General features: G+C 35.8%; 1 protein-coding gene across 2 annotated transcripts in view; it reads right to left on the bottom strand.

Annotated features, from left to right (window-relative positions):
• LOC115632557 (serine/threonine-protein kinase NLK) overlaps positions 1 to 23,264 on the bottom strand; it is a 144,057-nt gene that overhangs the window by 4,430 nt on the left and 116,363 nt on the right. For both annotated transcript variants that reach the window (XR_003996296.1, XM_030529770.1), the window contains exons 3-7: positions 17,831 to 17,960; positions 3,530 to 3,585; positions 1,274 to 1,865; positions 244 to 445; positions 54 to 147 (exon numbers count right to left, since the gene is read on the bottom strand). Coding sequence is in view for 1 of the 2 variants with exons in the window: in XM_030529770.1 (XP_030385630.1) it covers positions 54 to 147; positions 244 to 445; positions 1,274 to 1,865; positions 3,530 to 3,585; positions 17,831 to 17,960 (1,074 nt within the window). In the remaining variant the exon portion in view is untranslated. The remainder of the gene's footprint in view (positions 1 to 53; positions 148 to 243; positions 446 to 1,273; positions 1,866 to 3,529; positions 3,586 to 17,830; positions 17,961 to 23,264) is intronic.

Below are 23,264 nucleotides of genomic sequence, written 5' to 3'. Positions count from 1 at the left end.
GAACTGGGGCGCGGGACGCAGCGTGCAGCATTTTGTTAAATGTTCCGACTTACCTGGCAAAGCTCTTAAACGCCGCACTCTGTGGATTGATGCACAACGGTACTCGACCCGTTTGCAGTTGCTCGGCAATAAATTTGTGCATCTCCTCTGCAATATCAATGGCAATGGCAATGGCAATGCGAAGATAGAGTATTTAAAACATTACACTTTGTAATCGAAAATAAATGGATGGGCAGCTCTCACCTTTCACCTGCTGCACTGAGGTCAGCTTGCGCTCCCACAAATCATCGAAGGGCTGACCGGCCGACGGCTCAAAGTCCGCCGTATACTGACGCATGCCAGCCGAGGTAGTGAAGCAGCACTTGCACATGCACGAGTGATAGCGCAGACGGCCCTCGTCGAGGTAGGGATGCGCCAGGGCATCGGTGACTGAAATGCGCTTGTCCTGTTTCAAATTAGAAATTAATCGATTAGTTCCATTAGTAGAGTTGAATGTGACATTTTTTGTTGAGTTTTAGATTTTATTTTATTTAATTTATTAAAATTCTCCAAAAGTACCGAGGCTTGTAAAGAATGTGCCGATTCTATAACTTTTGTAGATATCGTGTTATTTTTTTAAAAATAAATGATAGTATTAGGGATATTTTCTTGACGCTCAAAAATCAGCAAACTCTTAGAGGCGCATACAATTTTTGCATTGGTTGCTAATTGTATTAAACAAGCTTTTAAAAATTATGTATGTATCCTTGTTACTTCTAAAAATATGAATCGATTAGTTCCATTAGTACTATCAATTAGGCATCGATCGCTATCGATAGGTGCAAACGTTGACAAATACTATACTACATTTTGACATTTCTTGTTAAGATTGAAATTGAAATTCTCTAAAAGTGCCGAAGTTAGCTGAGAATTTTGTAGATATCGTACAATTTTAGAATGTATTATTTTTTGAAAATAAATTATAGCATTAGGGAAATTTTCTTGACTGCTAAAAAATCAGCAAACACTTAGAGGCACACACAGTTTTTGAATTAGTTGCTAATTGAATTTAACAAGCTTTTAAAAAATATTCGAACTTTGCTGAAACTTTTGTAGACCCCACAGTTTGTTTAAGACGTGCTTTAAAGATTCAATCATAACATATGTAACCCATTGAATTATCCCCTCCACAATTAAAAATGTATTTACATTCCTGTTAAGTTTTTTTCGAAACACCCCCCAAACTAGTGCTTCCAATTGTCAATCATAATCCTAAATAATGACAAATACTTACCGGATCGAAGACCAACATTTGACAGAGCAGATGCACCGCCTCGTGTGTGGCGTGTGAGCTGAGCGTGTAGAGCACTGAGAAGGATGGCGGCTTGGGGGCACGACGCAGCATGTGTGTGCGGGCGCCCTCGCAGGCGTGTCGCATATCCTCCATGGTGGGCGTGCCGAGTAGCTCTGTGATCAGCTCCAGCTGTTGTACGGGATTCTGTGCCTGGAACAGAATGCGACGGCCGAGCAGTTCGCCAAATATGCAACCCACCGACCACACATCTACCGCTGAAGAATAATGACGCGCCCCCATCAGAATTTCGGGCGCACGATAATATTGTGTGACCACCTCTTGGGTCATGTGTTTGGCCTGATCGGGTTCCTCGACACGGGCCAGTCCGAAGTCACAGATTTTGAGCACACAATTCGAGTTGACGAGCAGATTGCCGGGCTTGATGTCGCGATGCAGAATGCGTGCCGAGTGCAGATACTTGAGGCCGCGCAGTATCTGATAGAGAAAGACCTTAATGTGATCGGCGGAGAGATGTTGCGGCGAGACGATTATTTTGTGGAGATCCGATTGTAGCAGTTCAGTTATCACATAGCTATAGTTTTCCAAAGGTTAAGGCAGAACCAATCACATGAGAATTGTGCAAAAAAGTTTAATTGAATTTGTAAATAAGTCACCCAGTAATTGCTTCATACTCTTTCAACTCTTCTATTCTATTTTAAGGCTTCGTATGCTTTATTAATGCCTCCACAAACTTTTTCAATTAGTTTTCGTTTGTTGCGCAACTTTGGTGCTGAAAATAGATTTTTGCTCTATTGCTCACAAAAGCAGGCAACACTTTTTTCCACTCCCACAAAAATTGTTCACTCGCGAGTGGGTGTGAGCTTTGTGTGTGTGTGTGTGTGTGTGTATGTGCCTTGTTTTCGCCAAACTGTCAAACAGCAATAAGTTTGGGTTCTTTTGTAAAATGTTGCCATTGTCTTCAGTTACATAACGCCTGAATATCACTGACTTTATTAAAACCCGAAGTTTACCAAAAACAACAAGAGAGAATGAAACTGTCAGCGAGTATTCGACAAACAATTAAAGTTGTCATTTCAAATCGCTAATAATAGAATCAAACAAACAGCATCAACTTTAACTCTAAGAGTACCGATTCACTGAAAAGGATTTGGGGCATAAGTCCTAATTGATTAGCTTCTTAAGCAAAGAATCTTTACTCAAATATTATGTGACTCGAATGCTGCTATCAAGCGGAAGAAGCCAAATTTTGTGTAAAAGAATAAATGTTTTAAAATTATTCTTCAAGACAATAAGAAAGACCCTGGTGATGTTATAATATTTTGTGTGAAAATTTTTCAAGAAAAAGAAGTTCCTGGTGATGGCCTTCATGTTATAATATTTTGTGTGAAAGCAAAAAAATGTTTTAAAATAAAAAATCTTCAAGAAAAATAAGTCCCTGGTGATTGCCTGCAAGTTGTCATATTCCTGGAAGAATGTACATATATATTCAAAATATATTGATGACGATAACTATATCTGTTGAAGTTTAGATCAAATTGAGAGAAAACAAAAATATTTAGAAACTCACGTTTATTTTAGGGATCAACTGGCAACTTATTGAAGGTATTTTGAAACTAAAGAAGCTGAGTTTAAAAGCCAAGTTGTTATCCTAAGCCCATATTTTATTCAAACAGAAAACTCTGTCTCTGTTTATTAAATACGCTTAAGGATATATGGTGTATGATGACATGTTCAATTCTCTATAATAATCACGGTAGCTGGCTTATTTAGCGGTTTTAGTTTCCCCAATTTTTAGAGACATACAGCCGTCATTTAGTGCATTGAGTTTGTTTGAATTAAAATCGAAAGAATTTGGTTATTTGCCTATCTATTAGGCTATCTGGGAAGCTGTAGATCGATTTTTGACTTGAGCAGGATGTGAATTCTTAGCCGCTGTTGCTCAAGACAAGAAAATGAAATGAAGCTTCTTTGCTTCCGCCTTCGCCTTTTCTGAATAAATATCAGAATTATTTGTATTTCGTACGAATTTTTTGAATACCATAAACAAATATTTACTTTTGGCAAACACTTTAAATGATAGCGTATTATTAACAGCTAAATGTAAGCATTTTCTTAATAAAGAAATTCTTTTCTTTTTATCAATCTAGTCATGAAACACGGCAGCAATAATGTGAGGTAAATTTGAGATTTGAATTACACTTAAAGTTTTGTTTTGTTTGTTTGTAAAAAGGATGCATTTCCTGAAAAAAGTCCAAATGTGGCGGCTGTAAAATATCCAAAGCCGATAGCACCTGAAAAGAGAAATAAAGCAGTCAGTAATTTGTTAATAAATAAAATGTATTGCCAAGTTAAAAAAAAAAGACAGACAACGACGATGGGGATGACTATGGCGACCGCATCGATGCCATAAATTATGCACACAAATAAAAATTTAAAGTGAAAAATATAAGAAATAATAAAAACAAGAGCCAAAGTGGCTGGCAGCGCATCAAATGCGCCATTTAGGTGCATGTTAAGTGTCGCTGCCGGGCAGTAAAAGCCACAAAGAACGGCAGCAATAACAACAACAATGAGCGGAGCAGGAGCAGGAGCAGGAGGAGGAGGAGTAGGACGAACAGCAATGCCTGTTGACCGCTGATGATGTTTAGCTGCAGATACCAAACACGCCACCGTATGCTGCACTTGGGGGAGGTGCAAGCCCAACAAAGTTGTCGACGACTCGACGTCTATATAAAAACGAGACGGCGCGCCACAGCTTGATGGACAGTAAGTCGATTGCAAAACACGCGGCCCAGACCCAGTCAGAGTCAGAGTCACAGACCCAGTGCGAGACCCTGACATGGACAGACATGGGGGACGGCCAAAACCAAGAGCAGACAAGCGCTGATTTATTTTGCTCGCGGTCAAAATGATGAAGGAACTTCGAGTTCGCTTACAGAGTCTCCAGTCCTCCACAGAGTCAACGGCAATGTTCGCAATCACATCAGAAATCTAACAGCAACAACAACGGTGCATGAAGCTGGATCCGTTGCTGTTGTTGCCGTTGTTGTTGTTGTTGTTAGCCAGGTTCTTGCCATTTTTTGCTGTTGTTCCTTTTCACAACAGACAACCTCAGTAGACTGACCGACCGAACAAACGAACAGAACAACTGACTGAATGGCTGAATGACTGACTGACTGACAAGCAGACAAATACATATTCAGGGCAGCCAAAGGGTTAGCGACCACAGCCAAATTGTCAAGCTCTAAATCACTTAAGGAATGAACTGCCAGGGAAAAGTTCACAGGCTCTGGCCAAATGATTTTGTTTTTAAGGGTATGCCGTACAAAAATGTATATAAAATGAAAGAATATGCATTACTTTTAATTTAATTGGAATTAAAGTTCATGGGAATTGTGAAAAGTATAATTTTGTTTGCCTGTTAAATAGCAGAAGTAGGCTTAACCCTTCGTATGTCTATGATGCATATCTGCAACATACCGCTTAAACTGAATTAACTTAAACTTAAATTTGCAAAGTTTCTATTTGTTGTAGTCCTACACATAGTACTTTAAGTGTATTTGATTTGGTTACACCGAAATAAGCAAGTGAATTGACATTATGATCACATTTGGTGCCAATTTTGTGATTCGTGGGATGCAAGCAAATTAGAGAATTTCTGCATTAAATTTGTTAAATATATAAAATGAAAATTTTTTGTTAATAAAATTTTCAATTACAGATTTTTTGACCCCAGAAGCAACTTTAATGTAGAAATGAAACACATCGTTTTTTGTTTAAACAAAATATACAAAATCACAATATTTTAAAAACCCCAAAAAATCGCATATGTTTTTATTTTGCCTTTGCTATCTAATGGAAAAACCCGCATTGAAATCAGGAAAAAAGTCATACGAAGGGTTAAGGTTATTCTACCTATTAAGAACCATTCCCTTCTGAAGTTTAAGATCCTTGCAGAACAAACTAATTCGCAAAAACTTTGTGCAACTCCAGCTTGCACCAAGAACTAGAACTGGGCCCTGTCTGACAAAGATCTTCTATAGTCGGTATATGGACCGCCTGGCAGTCCACAGTAACTCCTATTTAACAGTCGTTGCAAGTTTCAAAGTGCCTCATTGCCTCAAGAATCTTTCTTTAGAAGCCAGTGGAAGAGATCTTATCAGCAATTGCAATGCCTGATTATTACTGGAGATTTCGAACTTATTGATGAAGGGTGTCGGGTCTTTCAGGTTGATTAAGGAATACTTCATTATAATGCATTCATTAAAACCGTCAAAGCTCAAGACTTTGTATGGGCAACCTGATACTTTCAGTACTTTATTGATAAGTGATTTTCTACTATTATTACAATTATTATTGTAGTTCCCCTTCTGTAATAGAACACTTTTATTATTGTTTTAATGCACAAACTCGTCTGGCGGCTCAATTTTTATGGTTTTGTTAAGTCTAGTTAGCATTTTCAAAGCGCTGATATATCGCCGCTTAAACCTAAACTTGATGCCGTCTTGCGACATTATGTATACGCATAAAAAAAAAAGAACAGAACATAACAGAAGAGGAGGGAAGGAAAGGGAAGGGCAGGGAAGGGGAGAGGGCAGAGCATGAAAATCAATTTCCAATAAATCCAAAGTAATCCCAAGCCATTGCCACAATGCCTTCCTGCTGCCTCGCACATCATTTGGGTTGCGATGCTGCAAAGAAACCGCAACACACGCATTTGTCGGCACCATAAGTTGAGGCAAAGGTAAAGCAACAACAGCAACAACAACAACAAGGAGCGAGCAGTCAAAATGTTGCCAGCCACAATGTTGCTGAGGCACAAAACGGTGGCTCTCTGCTTGTCTCCCAGTCCGTCCGACTCCGTCTGCCCATCTGTCGGCAGCCGCAAAAGCAGCTCAACAATTTTGCGCACTTTAAGCGACGCAGCAACGGCAGCAAAGGCACAAAAAGTGCCGCCATCGTTGTTCTTCTTGTTGCTGTTGTTCTTCTTGTTGCTATTGCTGTTGTTGTTGTTGGTAAGCCGTTGCCGTCGCCGCCGTCTTAAGACTTAAGTGGCAAACTTTACCGCTGCTGCATAAAACCGAAAAGCTAAGTGCGAGTTGCTTTTGCTTTTAGAAGCTTTTTTGCTTTTGTTTTTGCTGGCCATGCCACATGTCCCTTCATCTTTTTTTGTTTTGTTTTTTAATTTTACGTTTATTTATTTATTTTTTTTTTTTTGCATCTCTGCATCCGTTGTAATATTTCAATGACTTTGTTTTTGTTGTAATTTACCGAATCGGCACATTTGTTGCGCTTGCGGTTTCATTGAAGCAAGCGGAGAAAAAATTGACGAAGGGGGAAGCCAATTGGCCAGGCAATTGGTCGAGCGCGGTTAAATGTTGGTAAGCTCGATAAAGAGTCCTGCTCCCCATCCTGCCTTATCACGTGCCGTGCCCGGCAATTTGAAATGCACTTTGGCCACAGCTCATTTACATTTCGTGCTGCCGCACAGTGGTTCGAGAACGATAATGCAATTAAATATATAGCTAAAATATAATATTTTTTTTTCTATAGTCCCTATAGTTGTCTCTGATATATTTTTGTATTTGTCATTGTATTTTTTTTTTTTCAGAAATAGAATGCCATTCTACTGTAGCATACTTAGTATGCTGGCATTGAAATTAAAGCATTTGCATTGAAAAGACTCTCCTGTTGCCTAAAACCGTAGCGTTATAAGCAGCCAATGCTAATAAATAAACTTACTGTTTTTCTGTGTAAATGCAAAATATTTAACAAGAGAAAACAATAAAAATAATAAATAATTCTAGCAATAAATAATATTTTCTTTTCTTTCTTCTACATTTGTGAAATGTCAAATATTTTCAAGAAATTTATGAATTAGCAGTAAGAAATAAAGTTTTATTTTACTTTAATTTTTTTCAAAAATTCTATGCCTATGAACAAATGTAGAGCTGAAATGTGAAATACAGAATTCAAAATTAAGGTAGAGCTGACATGTTAAATACAGAATTTTAAATTAATATTGATTGCAAGCGTCTTTTAAAAGAATGAAGATTTACTAAACACAAAAGAATTTACCAAAAACAAACTGACTAAATATTTTTGGGAACATTGTTGAAGCTGTTAAAATATTCAAACTTATATCGTGATTCTATACTCAGCAAATGGGTAATTATTTGGTTAATTTAGGTCTCAGTTCCTTCCAGAACGACAAGAAATAATCTTCCCCTTTTCCTTAGTAGGTGGTAGGTGTACAACTGATAATGCATCGCACAATCCTTTTCGGGTTTAATGCTCATCTTATAATGATTATTTTCACCTGCTCTCAACTGAAATGTTTATTCCTTTAATAAAAGCCTCTCTTTTCAGCCATCTCTGGAATCTCTGACCAGGATCGGCTGTGAGACGGGGCACAGCTAGCCGAAGGGCAAATAATTTGAATAGATTTCTCCTTCTTAGGCTTTTAAGAGATGCTTTTTATAATTTTTATATATTTTCCTCCTATGTCGACAGTTATTGTTTGTTGACATAAATAAATAAATTTGAATATTGATGCCAACAAAAACTCATTTACAGAAACTCATGGCATGAGTACTCTTTCGGTACAAGGTATGGAATTTTATAAAAAAAAAGAAGGAAATTAAATTCGAGTTTCTGGCGCCACTGTGTGTGGCTGCTCTGCCTATTATCTCAAGAGTTAAATGTATGCAGTTTATTGTACACTGCTGGTTGTTGTTGTTGTTGTACCCTTGAAAAGTGGCAGGCGGTGTGGAGAAACCGAAAACAAAACCAGAAAAGAGTTAAGTTTACGCGTTAGCTGCAAAAGTGAAACTAAGCGTGTAAAAGTGCAAACAGTGATGGGAGAGGCACAGACAACAAAGCCAATAAGCAGCAACAGAAACAATAACAACAACAACAACATACGAGTATATACTCGTACATACAAACACACACACACACAGAAATACACACAACTTTGTTGAAGCGTAACTAAAACTTAAACCCAACTTGTAAAACTCTTGCAATCGCAACTAAGTTGTTGTAACACTCGATCGTATTGTTGTTGCCCCTACTTGTGGTATTATTGTTAATGTTGTTGTAGTAGTTGTTGTTGCTGCTACTGCTACTGCAGCCCACCTGTCCACCAACTTCCCCAGAACTGTCAAGAACTAACTAAAAAATAGAAATAAAATAAGAAAACTTTTAGTCCGGCTGCCTTCGTCATTGTCACCTTAATGGTCGTTGTTGGTGGCTGTGGTCGCCAGCCTTTTCTTTAACCCCTGCTAGCCCCACTAGATTTCCAGGGACTTGAGTGGGCTAAGCAGAAACAAAAGCAAAAGTGTCGACAACAACACTCCGCAAAACACAATGATTCGCTCCACTCTTCGTTTTACACAACCAGCTCGAAATTCTAGCTAAAAATATTTTAGTTGGCCAGCTGTGTGCGGTTTTCTTGTCAACGATTGTTGTTGTATTTGTTGTTGTTGTTACTGCCGTACTGCTGACTAATTAAAACGCCAAAGAGTTGGCCAAGTTGCATGCCATTGTTGTTGTAGTTGTTGCTGCTTGTACCGGAGGTTACAACGTTTGGCCAGCTGCTTGAAATGATTGATAGAGCCAACTAGAAGGCAACTAGGAATACAAAATAAGAAATAAAACATGAATGAAGTTTCAAGAGAAGACTAAACGAGACGAAACGAAATGGGACGACTACGAAGAAACTGTGAGAAATTAAATGCATAGAGGCCTGGGAAGAGGTTGACAAGCTGACGATATTAGGAAGAAGGGAGCAAAGTTTTAGATATTCGCTTAGTCTGTGGGTTCGTAGAAAAGTTGAACTTGTGTATATGGGAGGTTTGAATCGAATGGGATCGAATAATTAGTGGCCTAGTCTAGGATCCGGAAATAAGGGTTGTTGTTATTTCTTGGGGCATTTTTATATTAAAAACATTGATTTCTCTTTTAAAAACTTTACTTAAATCGTGTTATAAAACTAAAGTGAACGTTCAATCAAGTGTTTTGAAGAGAATTTTATTTAATTGAACGTTCAATCGAGTATTTTGAAGAGAATTTAATTCCAGTTTTGGGAAGCATTGAAGGCATCTCGAAAAGTCTATGGGTGAAGGTGAAAAACAATTTCCTTGTTGAAATTCCTAAAAACTTTGGATTTCTTAAATTGCAGTGCAAATGGCATAAAGTATTTTTAGAAAAAATCTCCATTTATTCATTTGAAAATGTCTTTTGGTGAATAAATTCTTAAAAACTGTATTTCTTAGGTTGCTGATTAAAGGCATATGTTTAGGAAAAAATCCCCCTCTTGAATGGAGTTACGGGAGAGATTTTGGTTGCTATTAATTTTATTGTTTACTGAAATCCATTTCTACCAGTTGTCAATTATTTGGCATTCATATATATATATATATATATATATATATATATATATATATATATATATATATATATATATATATATATATATATATATATATCTATATATATATATATCTATATAATATATCTATATATATATAATATATATATATATATATAGATATATATATCTATATATATATATATATATATATATGTTTGCTTTAAACTTTAACAACAACAACGATTTCTACCTTCGAAATCCAACGTTACAAAATATAAGGCCAAATTCAAAGATAAGTCTTCCATTTTATTAGGGTATTATGTCCGTTTTATCTATTTATTTTTATCAAAAAGGTATTTAGTCCTGTTCCTGTTTTCGATCAAGTTATGCGCAAACGAAACCCGAAAAACTATTAAGTAATTTGGTTTTAAACGTTTTGTTTTTTTTTCATTCTGCAATTAGTGTTCCTATTTTGTTCCATTACCGTTTTTTTAAACCAAATAACTCAATATTTGGAATATTTACCACTTTCTAAAACGTTTTCTTTCATTTCAATCAAAGGTCGTCTTTATTTCAAAAAAATTATATTAGTTATTTTTTCTTTTTTGTCTTTCAATTATAAAAGTGATAAGTTATTTATTTTTATTGCCTAACCAAATAAGCTTAAAGCTAGTTGAAGTGGTCTAGCTTATGGATTGCTACTTAAAATTGATGCTAAGTAAGTCAAATATTTGCCTAGAATCTAGAATATTAGGAATAGAATAGCATATGACAATAGTCTTTTATGGAAATTGCATTTGGTGCAAGACGCTTGGAGGAGGAGCAAATACATTTGTATATGAACTGTCGGGGTCACCAAAAGATATTCCTTTCATATTCTTATTGACACATGAGGAAATATATATTGCATTAAGAATCAAAGCATTCGAGTTTTTCTATATTTCGTAATAACTACCAAGTAATAACTGAAATGCAATATAAATGGTTCAAAAAGAAGAATTTCACTTAAATTTTTTCTCTTCTTTACTTTGTTCTAACGCCTGCAAATATTATTTGTGTTTATAAAATCCTTTCAGTTTAACGAGCATCCTTTAAACTGTAGAAACGAAACGAAACAAAACTATAACATGAATGTTTGGATATTTCATTTGTAATCAGTGTTTATTCTTCTTTCGATGACCACCAACTACTTCAATGGCAGAATGTGTCGTCGCATGATTAATGCAAATGCAAATGTTTACATACCGACATAAAAGATGGCGCACCCTGTATATATGCATTTGTATTCATATGCATATGGGTGTAATGTACATACATATTTATGTAAGCACACCATTATTGTATGGAGATTTATGCATTACATTTTTAACAAATCGCTGTAAAATGTTGCCTCTGTTGTCATTGTTGTTGCTGTTGCTGCTGCTTTTATTTTCAATTGCAAAATTGCCGCGTACGTGGCGCACATTTCAAAAGCATTTTTCAAATGCATTCGCATTTTGCCGCCTTTGATTTGCTTTCTTCTCATATCGCAGCCTCTCTCCTCTCCTTCAGAATCCTGACTGCCAGCCTGCCGCCTGCCTTTCAGTGTGTCTTGAGTGTATGTATAAAGTAAATGATTGAGTTTGAACGCGCTTGGCATCAATTGCATGCAAATTTTGTTATTATTTGCTTTTGGCTTGAAATGTTTGGCTGCAAATTGCAATTGAAATGTCAATTTCATTTCTCTGATGGATGTTTGAATGTGGAACGCGACGCAATGCTTTTCAATGCGTTGCTGTCTTGGCCGACTTTCCTGACTGACTGACAGACTGAATGAATGAATGGATGGATGAGTGAGCGAATGAGTGAATGGATAAATGACTGGCAGGCATGTGAAAATTTGTTTTTTTTTTCCCCTACTTTTTTTTGTGGAAATTGCATTCAGATTCTATCTACGAACAAAATTTTGCGGTTGTTTGAAATCAAAAATAGTATGGAGTGAACACTTTTGGTAACCAAATTTGTAGTTTCGATTTTATGTTTGGCCAAACAGAATCAAATCATGAAGAACTTTTAAACATTGAAGCGTATTGTATTGCGTGCGTAAAAGTGTCTCACACATTTGTGGTCTGCTTTGTTACCACGAGACTCGAACGTTTAAATTTGTAGCCTCAAATATGCGATGAATATTCAATATTTCGCAATTCGCCCTGATTCCGAGCGGGAAGTGAACAAGAAATGTTTGTATCGTTAAATACTTGAAGGCAACTGAGCATTTTTCTCACAAAGACTTGTCCACGGGTCGGGGTCACCAAATGTTGCAATTGAAATAAAATAAATGGAAACTGTTATCGCAAAATAGTCAGCTAAGGGTCACCAGATGTTTTTCGTGTTAGGTGGTTTGCCTTTGAGCTTACACACTTTGTTTACAAATAAATTGAAACTAATTAGAGCGCATTCAAGTCATAGAACTTTTGCCTCACCTGATGACTTAACTCTTATTTGGATAACGGAAAAAATGAAATGATTTCTGCTGTTTGGAATTAGCGTTTATTGAAAAGAACCAATGCTGAGCAATACAGAATCTACATAGAATGAACAGTTGCTACACATTTTAGCTTTAGTTGAGTAATGTTTAAAGCGAACGTAAGAGGAACGCAACGCTGTAGGTTAGAGATGATGCTTCGTTAATGCCAGCCACAAAAAAAAAAAAAAAAACGAATTCCTAATATAAAAGTTAAAAAACGCATTCCTTCATTCATGTTTTTTACCTTTTAGGCAATTTTTCGTTTCGAAACTCTGCTTCGAGCTCTGCTTAGTTACCTTCCGAATTGGTAACACATTTATTTAGATTTGATTAAAAAGTTTTTGAAATAATGTTTCTTTTAACTCAAAACTGGTGGTAGTTTAATAAACCTCTTGGCATTATTGTCGATGAACGACAACTCGCTAATTGGAGTTGTCGGATGTTAAACAAGTGTTTTACGCGTAAGATGCTAAAATAATCCGTTAAATTGGACATATAGTACCGCGTATAGACCGTATAGTTTGATTTGAGTGCCACAATGTTCTGCACTTGGATTTAAACTTGACTGTTATTACCAAGTAGATACTATCGATAGTTTCAAAATATTTTTGCAGCTATACTTCACAGACCATCTATTGCAAGCAAAATTAGATATACCTGATAGAAGTTTTTCGATTTTTTTAGACTTTTTTAAGATAAAGGTGGTAATGATTTGACTCAGTCAGCAGAGCCATAGACAATAGCATTGCCCCTGAATCGTTGTCTATTCACATTGGTTATTCACTCTTGAGAGCATTCACATTCCTATACCAACCCCTCCCATTCCATCCCATCATATCTCATCCCATCCCATCCCATCGAAAAGTGTTTACACTTGTCATTGCATTGCTTAATTGCACTTGCCATTCGCGTTTCGTGTGTAGGAAATGAAGTACAGGAAATCCATGACATGAGGCTCGCCCGTTTTCACGCCAAACATTTTGCATATTAATATTGTACACACACACATACACACTTACATATATACAGAGACATTCGTAGTAATTTGCATATGGCCAAGTGTACTGAGTGGTTGTGGTTGTTTTTGCTTTTGTTGTTCCCATCAACTCATTGTAACCTGCAGTCAGTCATTCACACGCATTCGTTCGAGCGATCGCAAAACACGTCAACACCTACGACCATAAAGAAGACGATGACAACAGCAACAACAAAACCAACAACAACAACAACACCAACCAGATAGTCACTGTCACTTGAAAGCCCCACAAACCCAACGATTCCGGCGTCAATCTTTCAAGCATTGCCCACGGCCCACGTCTGATGATTGTCTGTCTAATGGCGTTGAACGAATCAAAGTGATTGGAAAACTGTGCGCGACCACTTCGCCGACATTTGGCACAACCCACAGCTCTATCTGAGGGCTATGTGTCACACTCAAAAGATACGTTTTTCAGTTTTTCTCAATTAGTAAAACAAATAGTGTCCTTACGACAAGGAAGCTCAATGCAAATAACATGACTTTGTTGTGGAAAACTCCAGAAATTCTCACAGAAAAATATAAGTTACGACAAAGATTTGTGTGCAGGCATTATTGATTTACATTCAATTAAAGTCATATTTAAAATGTTTTTCCATAATCTATTTTATGCACAAGTTGTGTCGGCTTTTACTCTTCCGATAGTTGCTTTAATTTGTTGAAAAGAAACCCCATTGGTACTATCAATAACTAATTATGAAATACATTTATGTATTCGATTTTTGGAAATAAAAGCAGCGCGTTATATCGCCTGATCTTTAAAAGACACTAAAACAAGTTCTATCTCGTTTCAAAATTCAAATGTAGTCCAATCTATTACAGAAAGTGTGCTGACAGATTTTAGGTGAAAAGTGTGAAACCATCCGATTTCGATTTACAAAACCTATGTACATATTATTTTCAGAAGAAATATTGTCACTCTTCTAAATTCCTAGTTTTCTCCATAGGTGTCAATTCAGACTTTCATTTCATATGCATTGCATAAAATATTTTTCGGACATCTCTCTTTTTTTTTCAATTTCTACTCAATTTGAATGTGAACTCTTCTTTAGTTCTATAAAGGGACATGAAAGTACGAGTCGAGACCTAAAATCTGAAAGTTTACCATTGGCCAAGCCAAAAAGGTAAAATGGATGATTTTTAAAACTTGTTGATAAACAGAACGCAATTCATAAAAGATTATATATGTAGCATTGATTCACATAAATTGGCAACAAATATCTTTCCAATATCTGATGATTTTGTAAATTCTTCAAGCTTTTTGAAGTGTTTAAATAAAGTTTTAATACAATTCTTGTTGAACACAAGCAGCCCTCCACTCCCTAATTCACAAAGATTAATAGGTGAATATATTTCATTGACAGACCTGGCGGTGAACAGATCCCTCATGGGATTCGTCAGCTCATTGTTTTTGAATCTACGCAGCAGTCCAATAACAGGGGAACCCTACAAAAAGTGGTCCTATCTTTGCTCTAATTAACTCAGCAGTATCGACGCTGTCGAACTAGATATAGGCTTGGGGTCGGCATTATCATTACACCAAGTGCGAACAATTATTCCATTTAGGATTCACAATATTTTGGAGCGAGCACATTTTTTCTTTTTATTTATTTAACTTTAATTTGTTGAATTTAAATTGTAATAAATTGTATAAAACTTTTATTGAGATACTATGACAAACTTTTATTCTTTTATAAAAATGTTTTCTCATATCGGTTTTGAGCAAATAGTAAATGAAATTAGTGGTAGTTAAGTGAAATTTAATTTGATTCAAAAATTAGTAAAAATACAATTATTTATTTCATTAAAATCGTAATTATCTTTTAATTAATTTATTTTTGAATTAATTATTTTGACCCTCGAAACTGAAAGGTCTACGACAATAAATTTAGTTGAAGCTTCCAAGCCCTTTACGATTTTTTAAATTACAAATACAATGGCAATCCTTTATTGAATTCTTTTCTCTGAGTACCTTATTGTGGACATATATTTTGTATCTCGGGTTTGCGGTTATGTTTCAGCTCTGCAGGTTTTTCCATATTTTTTTCTCATTTTTTCTTCTTCTTTTTGGCTAATAACTCATGCTCCATTTGGCTCTGACATTTTGCGGTGGCGAGCGAGCGAACGAGCGCGCGCGCGCTATCGCAATGAAAATGTCAAATGTGCCCCATATGGACAAAATGTTCTACAGTTTCCACATTGTTCAGTTATACACACACACACACACATCAGCAGCAGCAACAACCACAGCCACGTGCACAAAATACTAAACAAAAAAAAAAAAAACAATAATAAAATGCAATGAACAAACAAAAGCCACAAATTCGAATAAAAATTTCGATAAAGTCAAATAAACTTTAAGTAATGCAGTCGGACACTCGAAAGGCAATTGCTATGTGCCATATTTTTTTTCTTTTTTTTTGTTTGATTGTTAATTCTAAATTATTTATGCGCGCAACAACTAAAACAACAAATTTCCTTTGTTGGCTTTTGTGACTATTCGCGCTTTTTTGTAGTTCGTGTTGCTCTCATTGTTGTTATTGTACTTGCTGTTAACAAATTTGCATGCAACAAAGTGTTCAGTTCATTTTTTTTTCTCTTTAATTTTCTTGTTGTTGTCTTTTTTTTTTGTCGACTGTCGTGTGTTTTATGTGCATGAAATTTGTTTGTCATAAATTTTGCATGCATTGCAGCTTTTTTTCTTCCATTCCATTTTCTGTTAACTTGCCACGGGGCATGGAAAGGTGCAGTAACAGCAGCACCAGCAAGGAGTGGGTGCTGTTTGAGTTGCCGCTGCCGGAGGAGGGGGTTGCCATGAAGGCGAACATGAATAATACTTAATTAGGCCGTGAACTAAGAGTGATCTTGATAGCAAATATTTAAGGTACTTAGGTGTCTCTCTGGGCTCAATTTGATTTGGTAGAGGCTAGAATACCCTTTACCCACAATATACATTTTAGGCTTTTTTCTATGACAACTACAAGACATAATGCAACGATTTTTATGGAACTTTGGAATCTTGTGCGACACTCTACAAAACTCATAAATACCATAAGATATTTTTGTAAACATACAATTTATCCTGCTAATATTCTCTGGCAGGAATGTGTAGAAAATAAGGCTATTAATAAGACAAGTCCTCGTACCATGTTTGGGGTCCTTAGTAATGTCCTTAGTAATGCTATAAGAGTTGTGGTATTCATATGGACGGACAGAGCAAAATATATTTATCGATTTGTCTCCTTATGTACAGCATTATGGCGTTTAAACTGCTAATATAGGCTTAACTCTTTGGGTACAAAATATACAATCAAAAAAAGAAAGTCGATAGCTTCCAAATAACATTTAAACCCCTAGTTGGAAAATCATTGACATATACAACCTATAAAAATTCCTTCTATGTATCGAAAGCAATTTAGAATAATTTGAATATATTAAGCTATATCTTCAAACATTTGTTTTATTAAACACTTACGGTTCTTCAGTTTCTATCAACTTTTAGACATCCAATTTGATTTCTATCCTTTTTCTAAGCCTCATTCTCAACTAATTTTAAAGCTGTAATTGCTCATTTTTCTGTTGCGCATATCGAAATTTTTCAGGGCTCCGATAATTTCTATTGATTCTCATGTCTTTATAAAAAAGTTCCTCATATAATAAAGACTTTTCAAAACTTTATCACTAGAGTTGGTTTATGTTCATGTATGTTTTGTAACACTAGATGGAACCACAACATATTCAATTTTGTTAAAGACCTTAATTTGTTTAAAAATAATTACGGAAAAGCAGAAAATAGAACATACAATTATTATAATCTTTAGCTTGCCTTCATCTTAAATTAAGGTCTTTGATCTTTGTAGGCTTCTTTAATGTTTTAATTCAACACTTCATTTGGCAAGAGCTCTTTGTGAAATAATTTCACTTGTCCTTGGCCATGTTGTTGCCTTTGTTGTCGTGCTCAGACATTAACATATAATAAACATTTAATTAATGACAATAATTGCACTCAGCAGCGACACTTAACCAGGCGCTGTCAGTCAAACAAGCTCCGAGGCAGAAGCGCGTGTCATGTCAGGGGCGTCTCTCCCCGGACATTCCTCGCAGTTGCGCGTGTGCGTGTGTATTTGTGTCGAATAACAAACATTTAAAAATTAAAATATACACACGCATAAAATGGTTAATAAATTCAAGTGACGCCGCACAGCAAGCAAGCAACGACAACACTATTGTTTTCTCTGTGCGGCCCATGTGGCGTATGCGTATTTTCTGCCCACATAATGAGAAAATGGCGGGATGGAAACCCGAAGAGGAAGAGAAGTAAATACACGGGCCGATGAAGCAACCCACGCTGCCGGGCTTACGCAACAATCGAATTGTGCTTTTAATTAAATTTTATTACATAAATATATATATGTATATGGATGTATGTAAATATTTTTTTATACACAATAAAAAAGGGCAACATGAAACTCACTCGCTTGTAATTAAATGTAAAGCGGCAATTTCTCATCGTATGTGCAAATATATTAACGTAAGGAACGCTATGGCGGGCATATACTACTTGTATACGAGTATGTATGTATGTATGTGTGTATGTATAAATATTTAAGTACTACTTACGTTTTCATGCTTGAAAAAGCAAAGCATTTTCAGTTCGCGAAAAACGCGTTTCGATGAGACCAACGATTGAAACACATTCGGTAGCTTTTTCAGTGCAACGCGTCGTCCATCTCGTGGATCTGTCACAGCCCTAAAAATATAGAAACAGAATAGATATTGTAATAATCTGTTTGAGAGATTAAAATTTGATTGACTATAGTAGCAGTCGTAAACATTTTTCCATTATCGGACGACTCTTAAATGTTATAAAATATTATCGATTCCGACGTTTCTTCAAAGTTAATCGACTTCAAAGAGCTGTGGACTTAAATAAAATGTAGCCCTCACAGCCATGTTTAAAACATTTCTTAAAAACAGTAACAGTATGGCAAATGTTTTCTTTCCAACATCTAATGTTAGTTATTTTTTTTAGCAATTAGTTTAAGTGGAAAAGTGGAAAACTCTTCCAACCGTAATTGAATTTCAATTTCATGTCGAATATTTTATCGCTTAGCATATATTGAGATTTCCAAAACATTTCGATTAAAAATACAATTATTAATTTAATTCAAAACACAAAGATCTTTTAAGAACGAGAGAGCTATTTTGGTAGGAATAGTTTTTAAATTAAAGATTTTGTGTAAAGGTTTCAAGGGTCTAGTTTAAAAGAAAAAAAAAAAAACAATAAGCTTTGGTTAATCTGACAAGCTACGAGTTTTCAAGGGCAATTAACTAAAAACGCACGCAAATTTCTACAAAACCAAATTATTGAGAGTCAAAACGCTTATCAATTTTTTTTTATAAATCAAAATAATTATTGAATTAAAAGTTACGTATGCTTTTTAAGGAATTAATCTTATTAGTGTAGTATAAAAGTCTACACAAATGAATTTTGATTTTGGTTGGACTTATCATTTATTTTTTTAATTCCTCAAAGAACATTATATATTATTACAGTTACTTCAAAACTAAGACTAACTTGGTTTTGTTCACCATAATAAGCAGCCGTTTCAACACTTGAGTTTTTACTCTGCAATATACATACAAATTAATATTTATATTAAAAGCTGTTTGATTTCTCTTTGGGATTTGCGTAATCCTTTCTTTAAATACATATATTTTCGTTTCCATTGCCGGTATCATATTTGAAACATAAGTAATTTTCGAATTCATTCAATGCCATATATATGTTTGTATTTGTATGTCATTTACCTTTTCTTCGTTTCAAAGTCTTTGCTGAGCCTAAGCCTAACAGCCATCAGATATTGTTCGGTTGGCCGACGTGCACTTCAAAAATATGACAAATAAAACGACAAAGAGACGCCTCCCTCCCTTCCCATTCAGCTGAGTCAAGTGTCGCATTACAAGACAGAGAAAGAGAGAGATAGAGTGAGAGAGAGGGGAGGGGACAAAAGTTCCGAGCAGTTAAGAGCCACTAAAAAATCTGCGATTGTGTGCGCGTGAGTTGAGAGTATTAATGTTGTCGTCAAAACAAAAGGCCAATGTAGACAACGGCAAATGCCAAACGCAGTTCAATGAACTTCATGGCTAGATGGGCGATAGAGACAAAGGGCGAAGGAAAAAGGCCTACAATAAATACAATAACAAATGCGCTATATAAATAAATATATATATATATATATACAAAGAATGTTTACCCGCTCAAGTGGCCTTTAAGCTGCGCCTATAAGTATGCATAAAGTTTTGTATGCGTTTGGGATAAGCGTTTGAAATTAACGCCAACGGAAAAGGTCAAAAAATGCAGAAGCACACGCAATGAGTCGCAAGTCTGTCTACAGACTCTGTCTGTTGACCACAGTAGTCAACATTTGCCCAAATAAATGTCGAATTTCTATCACCTTTGAACTTGCAAAACAAATTTGCCACAAAAGGTCAAACAAAGGAAGCTTCTTGTATAATTGAAAAGACTAACATTTACAGATGTGTAGAAAACTTTCTACTTATTATTTGAATTCCAATTTGTTTAAAAACTTTTCAAATATATAAATTGGAAGGGGATTTTTTTTGTGTTCTTCAAATTCAATATTATTATAAAAGCAGTATGTTTGAGTTTCTTGGCGGGCAATGAAGTAAAGGCTTAGTGAACAAATATAAATTGAATTGCCAACCTTTTTCTCTTTTTCCCCGCTAAAGTCAATAATTTCTGTAGCAACTATGTGAAGTAGTGCAACAATTTTAAGGAAAATTTTGAATATCATAAACAAAATGTCAAACTTTTTAAAGCTATCTTCATAAACGCCCTTAGTAGGATAAATATAAGTCTCTAAGTATAGTCCATATAAAAAGTATAGTCTATATAGTCGCAAAGGCAAAGAACCCCTAACCCTTTTCAAATAAATATTTTTAACATTTTACCAAATGAAAGTGATTTTTTAGGACTATTTGACAAAAGTCCTTCAGTTTTCAATGAATTTTGAATTTTTGCTGAAATATTTTGAATATTCCTGCCACTGTGAGAAGTCGCTGCCATATTCATAGTCGAGTCCTAGGCGTTCACTCGCTTGGCGTCAGTTTGGTGCGCAAACAACAACAAGAGGTTTTTACAAGGCAAGACTTTTATGATGCCATTGGCCATGGCCATCACATGCTAGGACAGAACGACGACACTGTCTGCGAATGTCTGGGCAGGACGACGTCTTTGTCCTTACACTGTCGCCTTCTTTTTTTTTTGTATATATAGATCTATACTACTTATATATGTGAATATGTATATGCATGTCTATCTGACTGTTTGCGTGTTTTGTTGTTGCAGCAAAAAAACAAAAATATTTTTGTTATTTTGTTAGGTTTTTGTGTGTGCGAAAAATTGCGCAGCAGAGCAGTTCCCCCATCCTTCGTCCATTTCTTTTTCCATTTTTTCATTCACTTTTCTACTCGCCGCCAGCTGAAAAGTTAGCTGCAGTAAATCTTAAGCAGTTGCCTAGACACTTAAGCGTGGAAATTCAGAAATTATGGCAAATTGGCGCACATGAATGGAAATGACTCAGCGTTTTCATTGACGCACCACACAGATTAGATTAAGTATACGCAGGTTTGGGCAACGATTTGCATGTCTAATGTAATGAAATAATGAAAATGTTGTCTGCCACTGAGCTTTTATGGCATTGTAGTAAGTGGTCAATGAATGAGGTATACTCGTATACAACAACATAGCTAAAGATTTAGTGTTTGCTGCAAAGTTAGTGCTAAGTCAGCAATTAAGTAGGGGAGATGTCCAGAAAACTCCAATGGGTATTACTTCTACTTGCTTAATAAAGCCATAACTTTCATTTGTAAGTGATATTGGACGTAGAAAAAAAATTATAATTTGTTAATCAAAGTAAGAGTTTAAAAATTTATTTTTGTTTAAAGACTCGACGAAATGCCTGGGAACAAAAGTGCTAATAAGCTGGCGTGGGTAACCGAAACCGCTTCTGCGGACTTGGTTGGTCATCAGTCAAGGCATTGATAGATAAAGGGTTCGAACTAGGACGAGGAAGAGCCACATACCATATTTTATACCACTGGCTGTTGTGGCTCACAAGTTCGCGGCTTTAATACAGTTTAATACAGACGTTTATGTTTTTTAAATATTTTGACATGCATATGGCCATTTAATAAGCTCGATTTTGTTGACGATTCAAGCTCAATAATGAATACAAAGCCATTTTAAATGTTGCTTCATTTTCATCATTATTATCATTGAGATTGTGCAAATACACATATTGATATTTTAAATGTGTGAGTAACTTGGGTGAACAAATATAAGTAATTTAAACAAAAGCATTCAATTTGCTCAGAATAAACTTGAAGATATTTGTAATGAAAGAAGGCGAACCCTTGCGAATCCTTGACTACCTTTACGAGTATGTATTTTGCAAAGTGCACGCTTTGCCAATTGACCGTTGCTCCTTTTAATATATTGTAAACATTTGTACCTCTAGCTGGCCTTTTGCACCCTTTAGCTGCTGGCCAACTTGTATTTAAACCTTTACAGTGTCCCCCCAAACGGGCTAAGAAAGCACGCATAAAATGCGCCATAAAAGCACATAGACCTTGACGTCAAAGTCAAACAAGAAAATCGAACACGCTTTTCCGGCACACTCTCACACACACACGCACACACACACATGAGTTTAGAACCGCAAACAGAACAGTTGGTGCACACATTAATATTTTATGGTCATCTATCAAATCGAAACTGAACAAAAAGAGGGAATCAGAGCCAGCCGTCCAGTCTGTTCGTCTCGTTTCAAATTACAAACTCAGAAGTTTTATTTTTTCGTTTGTTTCCCTCAACATCTTTGTCTGCGTTTCATTCGAAATTGGGTTAAACAAATTTTACTGCCATGAAGAAAAATTGTAGAAAAATCGTTTTACGGCAGCAAAAAAAAAAACCATGTAAGAAAAATAATATTACAAAGAAAAAATAATTCGAATGCGGACCATGATGATGATGATGATGATGAGGAGGTTGGCGACGGCGTGGATAAAACGCACCGAGCATGTAGCTGAGCCCCTGATGATGGATGACAAATGCAAGCACGTTTCTGCACACACACACACACATATATATACATATACAAGTAGTATATATACATTAAGAATGTTTCTTGCATTTAACGAAAAATATGTTTGTCGGCAGTCGTCTCAGACCCTTTTGCTTCTCCTGCCTTTCCTGTGCGGGGCAGACAGACAGTCAGACAGAGAGACAGACAGACAACGAGTTCCCTCTATAGTCTCTCGATTTTGTTGCTTTTGCTTTTCAATGGCAGTTAATGGAAAATCATTTATCATGTGCGTGTCTCTATGAAGCAGCCGCCAGTCAGCAGTCAGCAGTCATCAGTCGCAGATTAAAGATTCAAGCATCCATTGGAGTAAACAAAAAGTGCCATAACTAAATGATAATTACCAGTAAGAAAAGAACAAAAAACAAAAATCAAAATCAAGCATTAAGGCTCCCCATTCAGTATGCGCTTAAATGATCAATGGTCGTTGCCACAATTTGTAATGGTCAATGATCATTTTTTTATTTTTTTTTTTGTTGAGCGCACTTACAATTTTTATTTCAGGCAACAAATTGTTCCAAACATGTTTTTCCCTTCATTTTCTTGCTTCTTTTTCTACAAATTGATTGAGGTAATAATTTGAAATTACATTTCAAACACTTACTGGCTGCCTGGCTGGCTGTCTACCCCCACCCGACATGCTCTTTTTCTATTTAATGCGGCAAAATTGAATTTTTGTCGTTTACATTTACAAGGAAGCTCAAAATTGTATATAATCGTTGCTATTTGTATACTCTCTGCGAAAAGGGGTGTCACAAAATTAGTAAAAGGAGGAAAAAATTTATTTCCTTCTATTTCCCTTCTATTTTGGAGGCCACAAGAGCTGGAGATATAAAGTGTACTCCGTGTGCTATTTCGATTTCTTTAAAGCTATTGGTCGCTATTGG

Source organism: Scaptodrosophila lebanonensis, unplaced genomic scaffold, assembly GCF_003285725.1.
Source record: "Scaptodrosophila lebanonensis strain 11010-0011.00,11010-0021.00 unplaced genomic scaffold, SlebRS2 tig00001415-arrow-pilon, whole genome shotgun sequence".
Lineage (NCBI taxonomy): Eukaryota > Metazoa > Arthropoda > Insecta > Diptera > Drosophilidae > Scaptodrosophila > Scaptodrosophila lebanonensis.
The sequence above is the reverse complement of the archived record's forward strand: the minus strand, read 5'-3'. Positions and strand labels throughout refer to the sequence as shown.